The 20,378-nt window shown below is 40.4% G+C and overlaps 1 protein-coding gene across 1 annotated transcript in view; it reads left to right on the top strand.

Moving 5' to 3' along the window:
- Positions 1–18,199: 18,199 nt before the first annotated feature.
- hnrnpa3 (heterogeneous nuclear ribonucleoprotein A3) overlaps positions 18,200–20,378 on the top strand; it is a 45,555-nt gene continuing 43,376 nt past the window's right edge. Inside the window, exon 1 of the mRNA XM_084315229.1 lies at positions 18,200–18,452. Within this exon, the coding sequence (XP_084171355.1) occupies positions 18,447–18,452 (6 nt within the window). The 5' untranslated portion in view covers positions 18,200–18,446. The remainder of the gene's footprint in view (positions 18,453–20,378) is intronic.

Consider the following 20,378-nt stretch of genomic DNA (forward strand, 5'->3'; position numbering starts at 1 on the left):
AAAGAGGTGTGGGAAACGGTGGGGAAAAAGAGGAAGAAACAGATGGAGAGGAACGACAGCGATGGGGGAAATAGCCAGGGCAAGGGTAAGGGGTCGGGTGGTGACGTGGAGAGTAGGGGGGAGGAGAGTGGGGGAGAAGGGTGGAAGAGGAAGAAAGTGAGGGGCGATAGCTCAAGTGGGCCAGGAGGCGAGGGTGCTGGAAAAGTGATTCATATGGTGATTAGGCTTGAGGGGGAGAGGGGAGAGAGGAGAATAGGCAGGCTCACATTGCCCAAACTCATTTACGAAGGTAAAGTACGCAAGAGTTTTGTGGGATGGGAACCTGGCCGTAGGGGTGTGGTAGTGAGGAGCAGGCGGGGAGGGCTAGGAGGTTGAGGAGCATTGGTGGGGAGGGTATACGGGAGGTGGTGAGAGTAGGGGAGAAGAGATGTAAGGGGGTGATAGCTGGGGTGCCGGTCGAGATGGACGTAGGGCAGCTGGTGGACGAGTTAAGGGAGGACAGGCGAAATGGCACAGTTAAGAGAGTAGAAAGGATGAAGAGGGGAGCGGATAGGACAGAGACGGAGACGGTAGTGATTGAGTTTGAGGGTGGGGATGTTTGCAGGGCAAATGGTGTATAGGGTTAGGGAATTTGTTCAGAATCCTCTTAGGTGTTATAGGTGCCAGGAGTTTGGCCATATAGCTACCACGTGTAGGAAGGGGCAGAGGTGCGCTAGGTGTGGTGGGGAACATGACTATGGGAAGTGTGGAGAGGGAGTGAAGCCGATGTGCTGTAGTTGTGGTGGGGAGCATAGTGTAGCGTTTAGGGGGTGTGAAGTGATGAAGAAGGAGTTCGAGGTGATGAAGAAGGAGGTCGCGGTTCGGAGAGTGAGAAGGGAGGGTAAGTTATCGTATGCTGAGGCGGTTAGCAGGGTAGGACAGGGAAGCCAAGAAAGGGTGCAGGGGGTTGGAGAAGGGCATTTGGCAGAGGGTAGAGCAGGAGGATAGAGAGAGGGTAAGGGAGGAGAAATTTGGTATTGTGGCCTTCGTGGCAGGGGTAGTTAATGGTCTGGCAGAGGCTAAGGGTAGAACAGCTACGGTAAAGATGATTGTTAGGGTAGCGGTTCAACATTTGGGAATGGAAGGTCTGAAATGGGAGAAGGTGGTTAGGGAATTGGATGAGAGGGCTGTGAGGGACCAAGAAGCCCAGAATAAGATCGCAGGGGGCAAGGAGTGTCCCGCAAAGGGGGGCTCAGACAGGAAGTAGCAGCAATAGCTGCACTCCAATGGACAATGTAGGGGATGACGGGTTCCAGTAGACTGCGGGAAAAGAAGAAGAAGAGCCCATCAAAAGAATTGCGGAGGGCAGTAATACGCCACGATGCGTCTACACTGCCGAAAATTCAAAAGAAGAAGAAGAAGATCTCATTGTGCATCTTGAGACAGGATAGATAGACTCTCTATCCTACAACACGACTGGACATCTTCGAAAATGGAGGTGATTTTACACAAATACATTTGATTATATTTAGTAAACGAGAACCGATATTACATTGGGCCACAATTGTGCATGCATACTAATACATCGTGATTTGTCTTTTATTTTTTAACCATTATTATGATTATTATTAATATCATTTGCACTGCAGGATGTAGATACCAGGATATTGCACCCCGCGCGTGCTAGCTAGGACGATGCTAAGCTAAAGGCTAACAACGTTAGCTGCACGCTTTGCTCTCTTAGTTTTGGGACGTTTTTGGGTCGAATATTAAGTAAAGGTTGGCTTTTATAATAGCTTAGCTAACGGTATAAATATCACTACGCAAATAAAATATCGTAAATAATATGAAACCTAGGTAGTAGCGCCCGGCGAGCAGCAGCTAGCTAGTTAGTTATAGCCGCGGCCTGGTAGTGAGGCTTCAGTTCTGCAGGATGTCTGGAGACGAAACACACTATATCCTATATAACTGTATTTGAATTCCTCTTGTTTCTTTGTTTACATACATTGCTTACAGCTTGTGTTATTATATTACGTTTTATTGTATTTTCTTTTTCTTGTGGCCATCTTTGTCTATATGTCATAATTGGTCAAGGTAATTGGTCAAGTATATTATTATTATATACTTATTGTTATGTGTCTTGTAATAAGCCCATATGGGCTGGGCATACACCTGTATGTAAGACACGAAAATAAAAACATAAAATTAAATAAAATCAACTAGCTGCATGGTTGTATTGGATCAGCAGACATCTTGGTTGCAATCAACTGGCAGGTTATCATTCATTAAACCCCTTTCACTGCCACACGACAGAGGGGTTAACCCTTTTACTATCACACAACGTTAACCTTCTGTCGTGTGGCAATGAAAGGGTTAACCCTCTGTGTATTGTTGCAGTGCAAGGGTTAACCTTCTGTCGTGTGGCAGTGAAAGGGTTAAACCCCTCTGTGTATTGTCACAGTGAAAGGGTTAACCGGCTGTCGTTTGGCAGTGAAAGGGTTTGCCGCACTATAGCAAAACGGTTAACCCTTTCACTGCGACAATACATATAGGGTTAACCCTTTCACTGCGACAATACACATAGGGTTAACCCTTTCACTGTGACAATACACAGAGGGGTTAACCCTTTCACTGCCACACGACAGCCGGTTAACCCTTTCACTGTGCCAATACACAGAGGGGTTAACCCTTTCACTGCCACACGACAGCCGGTTAACCCTTTCACTGTGCCAATACACAGAGGGGTTAACCCTTTCACTGCCAGACGACAGGAGGTTAACCCTTTCACTGCAACAATACACAGAGGGTTAACCCTTTCACTGCCACACGACAGAAGGTTAACGTTGTGTGATAGTAAAAGGGTTAACCTTCTGTCGTGTGGCAGTGAAAGGGTTTTAATTAATGATAACCTGCCAGTTGATTGCAACCAAGATGTCTGCTGATCCAATACAACCATGCAGCTAGTTGATTTGATTTGATGTTTTTTATTTTCGTGTCTTACATACAGGTGTATGCCCAGCCCATATGGGCTTACAAGACACATAAACAATAAGTATATAATAATAATATACTTGACCAATTAACTTGACAAATGACATATAGACCAAGATGGCCACAGGAAAAAGAAAATACAATAAAACGTAATATAAACACAAGCTGTAAGCAATGTATGTAAACAAAGAAACAAGAGGAATTCAAATACAGTTATATAGGATATAACGTCCCAGACAATAAGAGTGACTGAGATTGGTTCCGTTAGTGTTTTTTGTCTCCAGACATCCTGCAGAACTGAAGCCTCACGACCAGGCCGCTGCTATCACTAGCTAGCTGCTAGCTGCTGCTCGCCGGGCGCTACTACCGAGGTTTCATATTATTTACGATATTTTATTTGCGTAGTGATCAAAGGTACCGTTAGCTAAGCTAATATAAAAGCCAACCTTTACTTAATATTCGACCCAAAAACGTCCCAAAACTAAGAGCGCAAAGCGTGCAGCTAACGTTGTTAGCCTTTAGCTTAGCATCGTCCTAGCTAGCACGCGCGGCGTGCAATATCCTGGTATCTATGTCCTGCAGTGCAAATAATATTAATAATAATCATAATAATGGTTAAAAAATACAAGACAAATCACGATGTATTAGTACGGTGACATCATACGGTGACATCAGCCATGTTCTAGAACGTTCGGCTATGACATCACCACAAATGTTCCAGAAAGTTCGATGTTCTAGAATGTTCGGCTATGACATCATCACAAATGTTCCAGAATGTTCGGGCAGAACTAATGTTCCTAACTAGGGATGCTCGATATTGGCTTTTTTACCGATACCGATATTCCGATATTGTCCAACTCTTAATTTCCGATACCGATATCAACCGATATCAACCGATACCGATATATGCAGGGTTTCCCCGTCCAAAAAACGGAATAATTTCAGGTAACTAATAATTTCACTGGATATATATATAACAAATATTGTTATTGTTTTTTTTTGTTTTTAAACCGATACCGATATTTTCCGATATCACATTTTACTGCCGATATCGGCCGATAATATCGGTCGGCCGATAATATCGGACATCCCTATTCCTAACAATAGTTCCGTGGGTGAATTATGTACCATTACAATCACTACAATACCCAGTTTAATCACCTATACATTGTATATTACTGTTGCACTTTACGGTTACATTTGCACTCTGGTTGGAGGCCAAACCTCTTTCTTTGTACTGTAATTGTGCAGTACGCATCCCGTTCCCACTTTATCCAATTGGGAGAGAGATTCCTAGATATTTTCACAAATTTCAAAGAAATCTTGCCAAGCCAAATTTGCTTACTGCGCTGGCAGATTATTTTACTTGTATGTGCTTAAAACTAGTTTTTAGTTCTATACATTTGTCAAGACAATTTTTGCAGTGGAGTTCTCTCTCCTGATTGGATAAAGTGGGAACAGGATACCAGGACATATATTTTGTGTTTACTGCAGAGTGGAGGAACTGGGAGACTGTTACTGACCAGACACTCTGTATCAGGGATGACTGTCGAAATGTAGAGCTATTTAATATTTATTTTAACAATGTAATGGCACTTTCAGCATCTTTTAATGTCCAAAAATCCTAACTATATCCCTTTTAATCTTAACATGTTTTTATCCATCCCTGCAGGTGACCAGGCCACGGGTCGCGGGGGTTTGGTTTCGTCACGTACGCCGCCACGGAGGAGGTGGACGAATGCATGGGCGCACGGCCTCACAAGGTGGACGGACGCGTCGTCGAACCCAAGAGGGCCGAATTGGCATAACGACTAAATTGGGATGAGAGGAAAATACAGAAAAACAGAAGGAGAAAAAGTGGATCAAAAAAATAATATATTGTAGTGTCATTATTTACAGGCTGTGAAGGTGGGTTGAGTGAACATTTCAGCATTGCATATTTCTTAAAAGGGCAATGCCACTGAATATAAGCTCTGAAATGTTTATTCTACAGTATCCGTCTGTCTGCCTGCATGCCTGCCTGCCCAAATAACCCAAATAGAATAGAAAATATATAAAATAACAATTTTAGAGCAAATTTTTTTACCCATCAATGAGAGTTTTCCTATATCTATTTTTTAACTGTACAATGTTCTTGCTCATTTTAGTTTCTTCATCTAACCCTAGGCACGCGTGCCTGCATTTCAAATGTACGTGCTTCTAGAAGTTACTACTCATCATCTGATGTTGACCGGATGGGGGGGGGGGGGGGTCGTTTATAATTCCGTGGCCAACGTTAGATGTAGTGTGGGTGATATGATCATCAGAGCAGTTTGTATCGAACACGGTAATAATAAACGTTGAAACTTACCCCAGTCTCCTCGCGATCAGCTTGGAGTAGAAATTTTGCTATTATGTGATGTTGATCTAGATCAGGGGTTCCCAAACTTTTCAGGCCAGGGCCCAGAAAATAAGGCGTCAGAGAGCCGCGGCCCAATGCACATCGTCTGGCTTTTTTTTTTTTTTTTTTTTGCCAGGCGACCGATTTTTTAAGCCAAATATCACTTCAATCCTATTAAGTTAGTTCAAGTTAGTTATTCATTTATATGTGCTATTTATGAGAGGGCTAACTTGTTGCAAAATAATAATGATAATAATAATAGCCTCATTAAAATACTATTGTTGCTTCGGTTGTTTTCAGCGTTTTATGTGCATAATCTGTTATTTAGTTTGAAATGTTCGTTGAAATAAGTAGATTTTTCGTTTTTGTTTATTTATTAAGTTAATATAAAACCATATAGTCACATTTTAGAATACAATAGAATAGAATTTTAGAATACAACTAGAAACACTGTCCTGGCCTGCTTCTAAGTTCAGTGGCCTGACAAAAAAAATTAAAATAAAAAAATAAAAAATTAAAAAATTAAAAATAAAAAAAATGTTTTTTTTTATTTTTGTTTTGTTTTTTTTAAATCATCTCGCGGCCCACCCGTGGCTGCTCGCGGCCCAACTTTGGGTCGCGACCCCGACTTTGGGAACCACTGATCTAGATGAACCATTTCCAGGTTGTATAATACTATATACGTCCAAATAACGTTGTTTATTGAGTTAGGGCGAGCGATTGATTATCCAGTGTGTCGAGATGGAGCCCCGGGAGCTATAGCGAGTGGCCTGACCGAATTTGGATGAGCACCACTTTCTGTTTCCGGTTTGCTGTTTGGGCGATCCGCTGATCGGCCACCAGATGGTGCTCTTGAACCGTTGGAGAGTTGAGAGGAGATCAACAGGAGATCTCAAGTCTTCGCGGGTGAAATATGATTGCCATCACAGATTTTTTTCAAATATTGATCTCAATGACGTGTTATGGCGTCATTGGCAGATTACGCATGGCAGAGAATGACGTGTTAACTCGTCCTTGGCGATTAAAGGGTTAAAAGCCATTTTTTTTACTCAAAATGTGAGTATTACCAAGTCAACTTGTGTTCTTAAAACAATGACAATAAACATAGTTTTATTAGGTTGAAATAATGTGGTTGTGTACTTATTTTTCTGTTAACTTATTATGGATTGAAAACTGAAAACCTTAATGCACAGTAACTGAACTCAATATTTTTAAGTTCTGGTAACTTATTATTGTTTATTTTTTTACAGTGTAGTCTTGCGATCAATCAAAACTTATTTACACGATATACCTCACATTCACCCTCCATTCACATCCTGGTGTTCTCCTGGTGTTCTCCATTAGGCCTGTAGGTGGAGCTATGACAACACACGTACAGTACACACACCGATAGTGTGTGATGTGTCCAAAAATGAATGGGCAAATGTGAGTGAAATGGTCGCACTGTATGCAGCTGTTTGTCTGCATTGCACCCCCCCCCCCCCCCCCAACTCAGATTTAGGGTTGATACAACCATCATAATAATATTGTTAATAACAATAACAATAATGATGTAATAATGTAAAAATTATCATTCAAAATACCTGATTGTGAGAAAAAAAAATTACGATGCATGGAATATTGTTGAGGCACACTAGTTACAACTATATTTCAAACAGGCACTCCATGTCAAAAAGGTTGCTGACCCCTGATCTAAGCCATTCCACAGGATTACACCACAAACTGAAATACACAAACCTTTAAGAGTAGTGCGGACATAGGGTTGTTTTAAATTATAATTCCTTCTTAAATCATATTTTCTCCCTCCATCCCTAAATATTTTTTTAATATTGCCTGGCAGTACATGTAAGCATAAAATACGAAGTGGGAAATGTGACAATGTTAGCATCCAGGATGATTAGGGGGAATAAAGTGCATTTTATAGTTTGTTACTAATAGCACTACTATAGTGTAAAGCTAAAGTCTTCTGTCCATTGCCAGTGGAATTGACTTATTTCAGGTTTCACATCAGCTCAGCATGGCCATTTGTCTTAGAATAATATTATATAGTAATAATAATAGTATAATAATAATAATAATAATAATAATAATAATAATAATAATAATAATAATAATAATAATAATAATAATAATAATAATAATAATAATAATAATAATAATAATAATAATAATAATAATAATAATAATAATAATAATAATAATAATAATAATAATAATAATAATAATAATAATAATAATAATAATAATAATAATAATAATAATAATAATAATAATAATAATAATAATAATAATAATAATAATAATAATAATAATAATAATAATAATAATAATAATAATAATAATAATAATAATAATAATAATAATAATAATAATAATAATAATAATAATAATAATAATAATAATAATAATAATAATAATAATAATAATAATAATAATAATAATAATAATAATAATAATAATAATAATAATAATAATAATAATAATAATAATAATAATAATAATAATAATAATAATAATAATAATAATAATAATAATAATAATAATAATAATAATAATAATAATAATAATAATAATAATAATAATAATAATAATAATAATAATAATAATAATAATAATAATAATAATAATAATAATAATAATAATAATAATAATAATAATAATAATAATAATAATAATAATAATAATAATAATAATAATAATAATAATAATAATAATAATAATAATAATAATAATAATAATATAGTCTTGGTATGGTATGGCATCACAGAAAATAGTCTTTGTTTTGGCTCTGGCAACGAATTGTTCACATCCACAAACAGCCTGCTAAATTACTTGAGAATAATGTGCACTTAAATCCAAATTGCATACCCATACAAATAGAATAGAATAGATTATTCATTATTGTCACACCTAATTCTCCTTTTGGCCAGTAGATGGCGAAAATGATCCTTTTTCCACAGTACAAAACTCGTCATCACTGTAAATGAGGGAAACCTCAGTGCTTTCACGAGTATAAATAAAGGTTTGAAAAGAAATACCACCAGGGAAAGTTTTTTTCCCCCTCTCTCTGGTTCAGCTAATATACACTAAAATTCATAGTGGGGGGGGGGGGGGGGGGGGCGAGCGTGCGGGGGATAAAATGAATGAATGTTGATTAAATGAATGTTGAAATGTTAATACAATGAATGGATGTTGATTAGAGCCTAATCTATGCAAATGACATGTCGTCAAACTATCATTACACCTGGGTAAAACAGAGTCCATTCTCTTCGGATCAAATAACAAACTCAGCAAGACCGACGGCTTCTCAGTTACAGTGGGTGACAATATTGTCACAAGGAAAGATGAAATTACCTGGGTTCCATTGATTGAATTGAATTGATTGAAAACTTTATTAACAGATTGCAGAATGGGTACAATGCAGTACAGCTCAATACACACAATTGTTAAGGGGATGCAGACCAGAGAAAGACTTTCGTCTTGTTTACATCAGGGTCCCCCATTTTCAATTCATCAGGACATATATGACATACATGACATACAGATATACAGTACTGCTACATCTATACATTTATGACATACCAGATTTGCAAATACAGTACTGTTTGTGATACAAAAAGAGTCCAGAAAAGAGTATATACACTTGACGTAAAAACTGTACATTGGGGGAGGTTGGGTAGGTGGGGTGGGTGGGGGGTGCTGTACATTGGAGGTGGTTCGGTGGGTGGGGTGGGGGGGGGGGTTGGGCAGGAGGGGTGGGGGGGGGAACACTGTACAACTGTAGAAGCAAAACTGTACATTGGAATATTGACAACCATACTTGGTCATTTACTGTACATTGGAGGGGGTTGGATTAGGACATTTACATGGGCCAGTTTCGAATTGCAGTCTCCCGTAGGTGTTCTTTGAGAGTGTTTTTGAAAGTGGGTAGTGATTCACATTCCTTTACAGCTTTGGGTAGGGCGTTCCACATTGATGTGGCATAATTGCTAAACGTGTTTAGTCCCTTGTTTGAGCCGAATCTAGGTTTAACATGATTTGTGGAGCTCCCTCTGGTGTTGTGATCGTGGTATTCACTGACCTTTGGGAAGTATTTTGACATGTACATGGGTACCTTGGTTGTGTAGTGTATCTTGTAGACCAGGCCCATTGCAAGTTGCTGTACTTTGTTGTCTACTAGTCTCTAAGCCATCCTAGGTTGTCAAAGTGGGCAGGGGTGAGGTGGGTTCTAGGAGTAAGGTCAAGCAGTAGTCGAACCAGTTTGTTTTGAGATGTTTGTAATTTAGTTTTTAGCGCCTTTGAGGTGCTTTGGTACCATGAGGTGCAAGCATAGTCGTAGTACCCTTGAATGAGTGCTCCTGCCATCCTAGAGGCAAATCTTTTCTGTGACAAAATGGTATCCAATGTAATAAAAAAAGTCAACCAACGAACTAGATTCTTGTACCGGATCTCCTCTCTGGTAAACAAGAATATATACCCTGAAGACTCTGGCAGGAGCACTCATTCAAGGTTACTACAACTATGCTTGCACCTCATGGTACCAAAGCACCTCAAAGGCGCTAAAAACAAGATTACAAACATCACAAAACAAACTGGTCAGACTACTACTTGACCTTACTCCTAGAACCCACCTCACCCCTGCCCACTTTGACAACCTAGTGTAGCACCCTGAATATTCGACTATTATTCAGAAGTGCTGACTTGCCTTTTATCTCCCCTTTGTGCACAAAGACATATTAACTAGTTTCCATTGATATTCTCCTGAACAATGACGCAAGTTTCTCCTTCTCTCACCGGCTGGAATATGGATTATAAACACTAAGCTGAATCATATTCAATTCACCCAGTTCTTCCTGTGGGGCTAGTTGGCGGTACCAGCGGGGGGCGGCGGTGGCAGGCAGAGCGCACGAGAGAGGCATGGAGGAGAAGCAAGTCAACTGAAACGGAAGTGGAGAGAACCAGCCTCTTCGACGTTGGACTTGGACCTGAATGGTTGTGTCGTTGGAAGAGCCCCGTAGTGGAATACGCGGGTGAACGTATTGAACTTGAGTATATTACGGGTTATACTAGAAATATAAGCGTAGTAGCGTGTTGAATATCCCCACAGAATAACCCTAGTGATACAGCGAGTTATCCTAGAAGAAAGCGGTATAGCCAAGTTGGCTTATGTTAACGTTATCCCCTCCAGCGAGGTGCCCGGCAAGTGTTGCCTGAAGAGAACTGGTGGTTAGAGGCACCGTGCGTTGTTGCATGTTTCGGAGGGCTGTCTAGGACCCACAGAGTAGCTTCAGTTAAGGTAGCCCCAGATCATTAACGTGCGTCAACCCAACACCGGCAGCCAGCAGCCTGTCAGCGCCGGCAGTCTACATCTTCTCTGCACCGGCGGTCGGCAGCCTAGCACGGGAGTTCGTCCCGCCCAGCAGAGGTCGCCATCACCCAGCAAGCGCCTCCAGCCCGCTACTGCCCCCTCTGCCTAACACAGCTTGCTAGCTCCTGGGACGAGAGCGTTCGACGCCATCTTACCACCCGGACAGTGGTGGTGCGGCGAGGCCGCCATCTTGGTTGAGTACACTGACGCTTCGGTGCTCAAGATCCTATTGCACAGTACACAGTGTGGCGAGGCCTACGGGCGAAGCTAATGTTGCTAACTACAGTTCATAGGGGTACCCCATAAACATTACATGCCGGCATTAGTATAGGACTTTTGTTTGGTAAAGTGGGCCCACCTTTTTCATTTTCTTTGAGTGTGATAACGTGTTTGTTCTTTGATATTACTTTCCCATCTACTTAACCATTTCCCTCTTGGAGGTAACCGACATGTGATTATATAAGTAAAGCCTTAGAGAGGTATTATCACTACTATATAAGTAAAGCCTGAGAGAGGTATTATCCCTGGTACTAACCCAGACGTGGGTGATGAGTCAAGCACATTGAAGTCTATTATATTTGGGTCGGCAATACCTGGTTCTATACGGTGTGGGTGTATTTTACAAGTAATAATAATAATAATAACTTTATTTGTATAGCACTTTTCATACAGAGGTTGCAGTTCAAAGTGCTTCACAACAGTAAAAAATACAGGCATAAGCGAGCATAAAAAGATAGACGGGTAGAATCACAGTGTTTCACATTAGGATCTAGCATCCCAATAGGCTCTCCGCTTACAGTTTTCAGTAACACAAATAGTAAAAATAGTTTAAAATGATTCAGTTTAAAAATAGTCAAAAAATTATAAAATAGAACGGACATAAAAAATACAGGCATGAGCGAGCATAGCAAGATATGGCAAATCACAGTGTTTCACATTAGGATCTAGCATCCTAATAGGCTCTCTATTCAGTAATACTCCTGTAGTTCATGAACAAATAATCACAGTGTTTCACATTTGGATCTAGCAAATAATAAGAATAAAATGATTCAGTTTAAAAATAGTCATAAATAATCAGTGTTTCACATTTGGATCTAGCAAATAATAAGAATAGTTTAAAATGATTCAGTTTAAAAATAGTCATCAGTAAGAAGTAAAAAGTGCAATAACCGACACATGAATTTGATAGGCAGTGTAAAAGAGTAGGCAGGGTAAGAATAAATACAAGTTGTGTCAGGATATCCCTGATGTTTCCTCTTGCCACTAGGTGGTAGCAGATATCTATCAGTGAAATGCCTGAGCAAAGAGATAGGTTTTAAGCTGTCTTTTAAAGATGTCTAGCGAGTTGGCTTCCCTGATGTTTTGGGGTAGTTTGTTCCATAGTTTTGGGGCATAGTTGATAAAGGCTGCATTACCGATCCTCTTTTGACTGCTTCTGGGAGCCTCTAGTAGTCCAGCAGCTGATGATCGCAGTGTTCTTGCTGGTGTGTAATTTATTAGAGTGTTGGCGATGTAGCTAGGTCCCTGTCCATTTAGAGCTTTGTATGTAAGGAGAAGGACCTTAAAGTCAATTCTAAATGTTACAGGAAGCCAGTGTAAAGCGGCTAGGACTGGACTAATGTGCTCTCTCCTTTTGGTTCTAGTTAGCAGTCGGGCTGCAGAGTTTTGGATTAGCTGAAGCCTCTCTGTGGTTTTCTTAGGGAGACCTGTGAAAAGTGCATTACAGTAGTCTAACCGGCTAGATATGAATGCATGAATTAGCTTCTCAGCATCGTTCTGATTAATAAATGGTCGTACTTTTGCTATATTTCTGAGATGGAAGAACGATGTTTTCGTCACTTTGCTAATATGAGAATTGAAGTTCAGTTCTGAATCTATGATAACCCCAAGACTAGTGACCTCAGATTTGATCCAAGGGGTTAGTCCCCCCAGGTTCTTTATTAATGTTTCTTTTTTAGTTTTGGAGCCGATAATTAGAATTTCAGTTTTGTTCTCGTTTAGTTTCAGGAAGTTCTTACTCATCCATTTATTTATTGCCAGTAAGCAGTCTGTAATGGAGCTAATCGCTGTATCATTTGGTTCAGCAGATATGTACAGTTGTGTATCATCCGCATAGCTATGGAAATCTACATTATGTTCTCTGATGATATCACCCAGCGGTAACATGTAAAGGGAGAAGAGTAAAGGACCTAAGCAACTCCCTTGTGCAACTCCATAGTTGTTGTCGTATATATCAGACATGTGATCTCCTAGTTTAACATAGAATTTCCTCCCTCTGATGTATGTTTTAAACCAGCCCAGCACATGGTCTGAGAAACCGACATGGTTTTCAAGACGATCGATTAGAATATCGTGATCGATTGTATCAAATGCTGCACTGAGATCTAACAGGATAAGGATGGAGATCTTATTCTCGTCAGAGTTTAGTCTGAGGTCACTGATTATTTTGGTGAGGGCAGTTTCAGTGCTGTGATATTTTCTGAATCCTGACTGAAATTCTTCTAAGATGTTGTTTTCTTCAAGAAAGGAATTTATTTGAACTGAAACTATCTTTTCAAGTACTTTACTAATGAATGGTAGGTTGGATATTGGACGATAATTTGCCATTTCATTACTATCCAAGTTAGGTTTTTTTAGTAATGGCTTTACAACTGCTGTTTTAAAGGCATCCGGGAAAATACCAGTCCTAAGGGAAGTGTTTATGATATCTAGCACAGGGCTTGAAACACTATTAAATACCCGTTTGAAGAAAGCTGTAGGTATAGGGTCAATGTCTGAGGTGGAGGAGTTACATTCTGAGACAGTTTTGCAGAGTACATCTAATGTGATGCATGTGAAACTTCTCATGGTTACATTGCACGGTTTGCCGCAATCAACTTTATTTCCATCATGAGTAATGCTGGCCCTGATCAAGGTTATTTTGTTGTTAAAGAATAGTGCAAGTTCTTCACACTTAACCGTTGATGACTGAGGAGGTGTAGGGGCAGTGTTGAGTAGTACATTAATAGTGGAAAAGAGGATTCTGGAGTTTCCAGCATTTTCTGTAATGATTTTAGAGAAGTAATCTTTCCTTGCTAAGCGGATGGTTTTATTATAAGCAGTTAAAGCATCTTTGTATATATCACAGCATATGGTGGTTTTTGTTTTTCTCCATTTTCGCTCCGCTGCACGACATTTCCTTTTTTCTTTGTTGACCGTATTATAGTTTAACCAGGGCGAGGCTCTAGTTTTCTTCTTTTTCGTTTTTAATGGGGCGACAGAATTTAATATAGATGACATTGCATCATTGAGATTTTCTACCATTTCATTTAGAGAGCTGTCATGATTGTGTGGTTCATGTAGTCTGATAAGATCAATGAACTTTGATTCAGCTTTGTCGTTTAGGAGCCTCTTTTTAACTATGATTTCTTTTTTTGTTTTAGTAAGGGTTATTTGAGTATCAAAAAATATACAGTGATGGTCGGAGAGAGGTAATTCAGTTATTGAGATATTTGTTATGCTTAGCCCAGTTGTTGTTATAACTAAGTCTAGTGTATTCCCAAGCCGGTGAGTTGCATTTGTTATATGCTGTATTAGGTCAAAGCTATCCAGTAGATTTTTTAGTTCCATAGTTTTGGAGTCTGTTTTCTTATTAAAATGGATGTTCAGGTCTCCATTTAGGATCACCTTATCATATCCGGTAACACATAGTGAGATCAGTTCAGAGAGCTCCTGTATAAATATTGGTGAGTGTCTAGGCGGGCGGTATATTGTGACAATAATAGTTGATTCTGTTTTTAGTTCAATGGCAAGATATTCCATTGACATGAACTCGCCTAGTTCTGTGATTCTAAACAAGAGTTTTGAGGAGAAGATTGCTGCAACTCCTCCGCCCCTTTTATTTTTTCTGGGTATTTGAAAAAAGTTATAGTCTGGTGGACAAGCTTCTATCATTATTGATGTAGCTGTGTCATTATTTAGCCATGTCTCTACTAGGCAGATGCAATCTAAGTTATTTTCTTTAATCAGATCATTTACTAAGAATGTTTTATTATTCAGTGATCTGACATTTAGGAAAGCTAATTTTATTTGTTGGACTTCTTTAGAGGAGGTCTGCTTTGGTTTGACCGTGATGGCCCTGAGGTTAATAGCAGGTAAACGCATTGGTGGCGTATATTTTTCACCATGCCATTGGCTAGTTATGATTACTTGTATGTTTTTAGAGATGGCATGGTAATTGTGCTATACTGTACCGTACTGACTGCACTGTGCTTTCGGGGACATTTGATCAGACGAGATGGCCTTGTGTGATATGGGGGGGGGGGGGGGGGGGGGGGACGTCTTGTGCTGTACTTCGTGGTGAGATTGTGTCCTTCATGACTATCTCTCGTGCTGGTGTGAGCTTAATATTCTTGGAGGCCATCAAGGCATGACGCATGTTTGCTGATAGGAGCTTTGAACCTAAGCGATTTGGGAAGAAGCCATTTCTTTGAAAACGTTCTGGGTTATTCCAGAAAACATTGAAGTTGTCAATGAATTTCAGGCCGTGTACGAGACATGCAGCCCCTAACCATGAATTAAAATTTAGGAGTCGACTGAATGCTTCCTGTCCTCTGCGAAAGCATGCAATTGGTCCACTGATGGACACATCAGTGTTTGTGTACACAGACAAGTGTTACAAGAGATGGAATTACAACTGAAGTAAACATAGCACCACCCTTTACTATTGACTATTTGTAGCTGAACAGTACAAATAACAGTAAAGAATGTAGATGGGAGTCTTGTGTGCGTGTCCATTATTGAGTCTAACCCTAACCCTTTTTGATGCGGGTAACAGGGACGTGCACAGGACTTTAGAGGGGCAGGTGCTCAAAGGCTGAAAAGGGCACTACACGTGTGTGTATATATTAACCGAGCGCGCGTAGCGCGATTTTTAAGGGCCCTTTTCGGGCGGGGGGCCCCCTTTTTATGCTTTTTGGGGGGTTTTGGTGATCAAATGTTGAATATTGAACTATAATAATCAGTGCAGGAGCTCACTTATCCTTGAAAGACACTTTTATCACTGACTTAAAAGGCCCATACATCTCCATAAATGTTCAGGGGGGAGGGAATAAGTGCTTACCCTACAGACCCCAAGAAGTGCTGTATATTCTGTATTGTTTAATATAAATGCATTTTTTATTCCAATCCCGATTTCTATTTGAGATTCCCAAATCCCATCGGACTTGACTTCTTCGTGTCCCTCAGTGAGTGTAATACCAGCATTCAACTGCGGTTTCTATCATCATCATCATCACCACCCACGATATGCATAAAATATATAGGTCCGCGGAGAGGCACGCTGAGGAGGCCGTGCAAACTGCAATGGAATATGGGGCATCTCTCTCTCTTTACCTAATATTTAGATTCTATCCTGACATTTTTCAGTTGGAAGGGCAATCTATATGCGTAACTGTAAAAAAAAAAAAAAAAAAAAAAAAAACATAATTTTTTTGAAAAAGGGCACTTTTTTGATGAGGCTCAAAAAGGCAGGTGCTCAGGCACCCCTTGGCCTCTATGTGTGCACGTGCCTGGCGGGTAATATTATTATTATTTAACCCTTTCCCCTTACAGTCATTAAGGTCTCTAGTGGTCATCAAGGGAGGGTACTGCTTGCGGGAGGAACGAATCTATTTATTCATCTATCAGTCACTAGGTGTGGGAGGGCTAACGGAGGTATTGGGGGAAGTGAGAGCAGGTTGGGGAGTACTGCTGACCTCCCCGGAAGGGCGAGGAAGACCAGAGTACCAGACCAGGTTGGTAAATCCCGGGCCCCATCCACTCCCACTGCCGGCCTCCAGTTTGACGCTCCAGGCCCAAAGACGAGGGTGCAGTCAGAGGGAGCTCTACTGTGTCCCGCTACCCAGTGACTGTGCACACCCGTTCCCACGAAGCAGGGATAATCCACCCTGCTACACTAGGATATTAGAGTAGACGACAGAGTACAGCAACTTGCAATGGGCCTGGTCTACAAGATACACTATACGACTAAGGTACCCATGTGTACATGTCAAAATACTTCCCAAAGGTCAGTGAATACCACGATCACAACACCAGAGGAAGCTCAACAAATCATGTTAAACCCAGATTCGGCTCAAACAAGGGACTAAACACGTTTCGCAATTATGCCACAATAATGTGGAACGCCCTACCCACAGCTATAAAGGAATGTGAATCCCTACCCACATTCAAAACCGCTCTTAAAGAGCACCTACGGGAGGCTGAAATTCGAAACTGGCCACCGTAAATGTCCAAACCCCCCCACCTCCTAATAGACAGTCTCCTCCCCACCGTATGTATATCTCTCCCCACTATTTCTCTCCCACCCACCCACCCCCTCCTAATGTACAGTCTCTTCCCCACCGTATGTATATATTCTCTCCCCACCGTATGTATATTTCTCTCCCACCCACCCACCCCCTCCTAATGTAGTCTCCTCCACACCGTATGTATTCTCTCCCCACCGTATGTATATTTCTCTCCCACCCACCCACCCCCTCCTAATGTAGCCTACAGTTATCCCCTCCCCATCATATGTATATACTCTGTCAGGACTCAGGACCTATGGGTAACAGTACTGTATATTTGCATATCATATATGTCACTAATGTAACAGTACAATATACCTGTATGTCATGTATGTCCCTATGCCATAAATGTCATATGTTGTGTATGTCATAAATGTCACTATGAATTGAAAATGGGGGACCCTGATGTAAACAAGACAAACGTCTTTCTCTGGTCTGCATCCCCTTAACAATTGTGTGTATTGAGCCGTACTGTATTGTACCCATTCTGCAATCTGTTAAATAAAAATGTCATTCATTCATCCCCTCGCGAGCTCAGTGTAAAGCGGAAGTGCAGTGGTCTCTAATGGTCTCTATCACTATAGATATCTATGGTCTCTATCGCCCATCGCCATCACTACCATTCTCGAAGACACTCTGACGTCACGAGACCGCCGCCATCTTGGTATCGGGGGGAACCAAACGGATTTCTACTGATCAAATGTATGCGTTGAGCTCCGTTTTTATTACATATTTGATCACATTATTGTTCATTTCATAACATTTTCATATAATTTGTTTTGAAAATATTGAGGTCAACGTGGCATTTGATTTCACTATTTCGAAAGCCTTTCTGGTGATTCTAAAAGTGCATGTTTCCCCCCAAGCCATATTGACATGCACAGAGAGTTAAACAGACAGGAAGTTGACTTTCTTCTTCTTCTTATTTGAATTTCCGGCAGAGTAGACGCATCGAGGCGTATTACTCATAGATATCTATAGATGGTATTACTGCCCTCCGCAATTCTTTTTATGGGCTCTTCTTCTTCTCCTTCTTCTCCTTCTTCACCTTCTTTTTCTTCTTCTACTGGACCCCGTCATCAACTACATTGACCATTGGAGTGCAGCTACTGCTGCTACTTCCTGTCTGAGCCCCCCTCCGCGGGACCCACCTTGCCCCCTGCTATCTTATCCTGGGCTGAGAATTCATTCATTTTATTCCCTCGCGCTCTCCCTCCCCCTCGCGAGCTCCATGTAACGCGGAAGTGCAGCGGTCTCCCTCGCGAGCTCCATGTAACGCGGAATTGCAGCGGTCTACCGCCATCACTGCCATAAGTATTGAAGCAGCCAACCAGCGTCCTCTCACTGGTCACGTGACCTCCCTTGTGTTCTGCTGTGTGTGAACGACTGGACATCTTCGAAAATGGAGGTGAATACATTTGATATATATTTAGTCAACGAGAACCGATATTGAATTTGGGCCACAATTGTGCATGAATACTAATACATCGTGAATTGTCTTGTATTTTTTAACCATTATTATGATTATTATTAATATTATTTGCACTGCAGGACATAGATACCAGGATATTGCACGCCGCGCGTGCTAGCTAGGACGATGCTAAGCTAAAGGCTAACAACGTTAGCTGCACGCTTTGCGCTCTTAGTTTTGGGACGTTTTTGGGTCGAATATTAAGTAAAGGTTGGCTTTTATATTAGCTTAGCTAACGGTACCTTTGATCACTACGCAAATAAAATATCGTACATAATATGAAACCTCGGTAGTAGCGCCCGGCGAGCAGCAGCTAGCAGCTAGCAGCTAGCTAGTGATAGCAGCGGCCTGGTCGTGAGGCTTCAGTTCTGCAGGATTTCTGGAGACAAAAAACACTAACGGAACCAATCTCAGCCACTCTTATTGTCTGGGACGTTATATCCTATATAACTATTTGAATTCCTCTTGTTTCTTTGTTTACATACATTGCTTACAGCTTGTGTTTATATTACGTTTTATTGTATTTTCTTTTCCTGTGGCCATCTTGTCATTTGTCAAGTTAATTGTCAAGTATATTATTATTATATACTTATTGTTTATGTGTCTTGTAAGCCCATATGGGCTGGGCATACACCTGTGTGTAAGACACGAAAATAAAAAACATCAAATCAACTAGCTGCATGGTTGTATTGGATCAGCAGACATCTTGGTTGCTATCAACTGGCAGGTTATCATTAATTAAAACCCTTTCACTGCCACACGACAGAAGGTTAACCCGGCTTTTACTATCACACAACCAGTGGCGGCCGGTGGGTACTTCGCCACTAGGGGCGCTATACCAAACATTTTGCAAAATGCAAACATGTACAGTACAGTACCACGCAACACTCATGGCAAGACGTGAGCGATTCGACTCACGCTCACGGCAATGAATCGGCTCTTATGAACGAGTCGCTCAGCTGTTACTACAACAACACACAACCAGTCAAATAAAGTATAGTCTAGACTCTAATTCACAACTTGAAACACAATATATAAATAGAAAAGTTAGAAACAAAACTCGCCCGTCTACAAACACAGGCAGATCTCTCCCTCTCTCCTTCTCTCTCTCACACACAGCGCAACGTGGAATCGATTCGTTACACAATCAGACCTATTATATACCAAGAATAACTTCAGTATGAGTACAGGGCTGTACACATATTTTGCATATTGTTAAACGAGCCAAGGCTAGCTATTAAACTATCGATATGAATCGAAAATCTGGGACCCTGATGTAAACAAGACAAACGTCTTTCTCTGGTCTGCATCCCCTTAACAATTGTGTGTATTGAGCCGTACTGTATTGTACCTAGGGCTGGGCGATATGGAAAAAAATTATATCGCGATAACGATATGATAATTTTATTTTATTTCTCGATATCGATAATTATCGAATTGTTATAAGTATATTTTTTTTTTTTTTTTTTTTAAACTTTTTTTTTTTTTTTTTTTTTTTTTATAAACAACAGATGTATGTTTATTTTGCAGCAATTCTTTGTCATTGCTGCCATCTTTAGTGTTACATCCCCTCACACTCCAGTTCTCAGGCTGCAGCTGGTTTAAAAGCTAAAGTAAACCGGCTTCTCTGCTGGCTGTGGCTCCAGAGGAGTTGAACAGTTCTGGCTCTGCTAGTTTATTTTCGATCTTTTGGCGCTTTTTTGGTGGACAAACCACCGCACATGTGCACTGTGACTCGTGACTGGAGTCTAGTTCTGCTAGCACACATAGCCTACTGTGTACAGACAGTTTCAAAATGTATTTTAAATTAGAAAGCAAACAAAATAAATGGACAAGAGAAAAAGAAATCTGAATTTGGTCAGT

This window comes from Notolepis coatsorum (genome assembly GCF_963971535.1).
Source record: "Notolepis coatsorum genome assembly, chromosome: 5".
NCBI lineage: Eukaryota > Metazoa > Chordata > Actinopteri > Aulopiformes > Paralepididae > Notolepis > Notolepis coatsorum.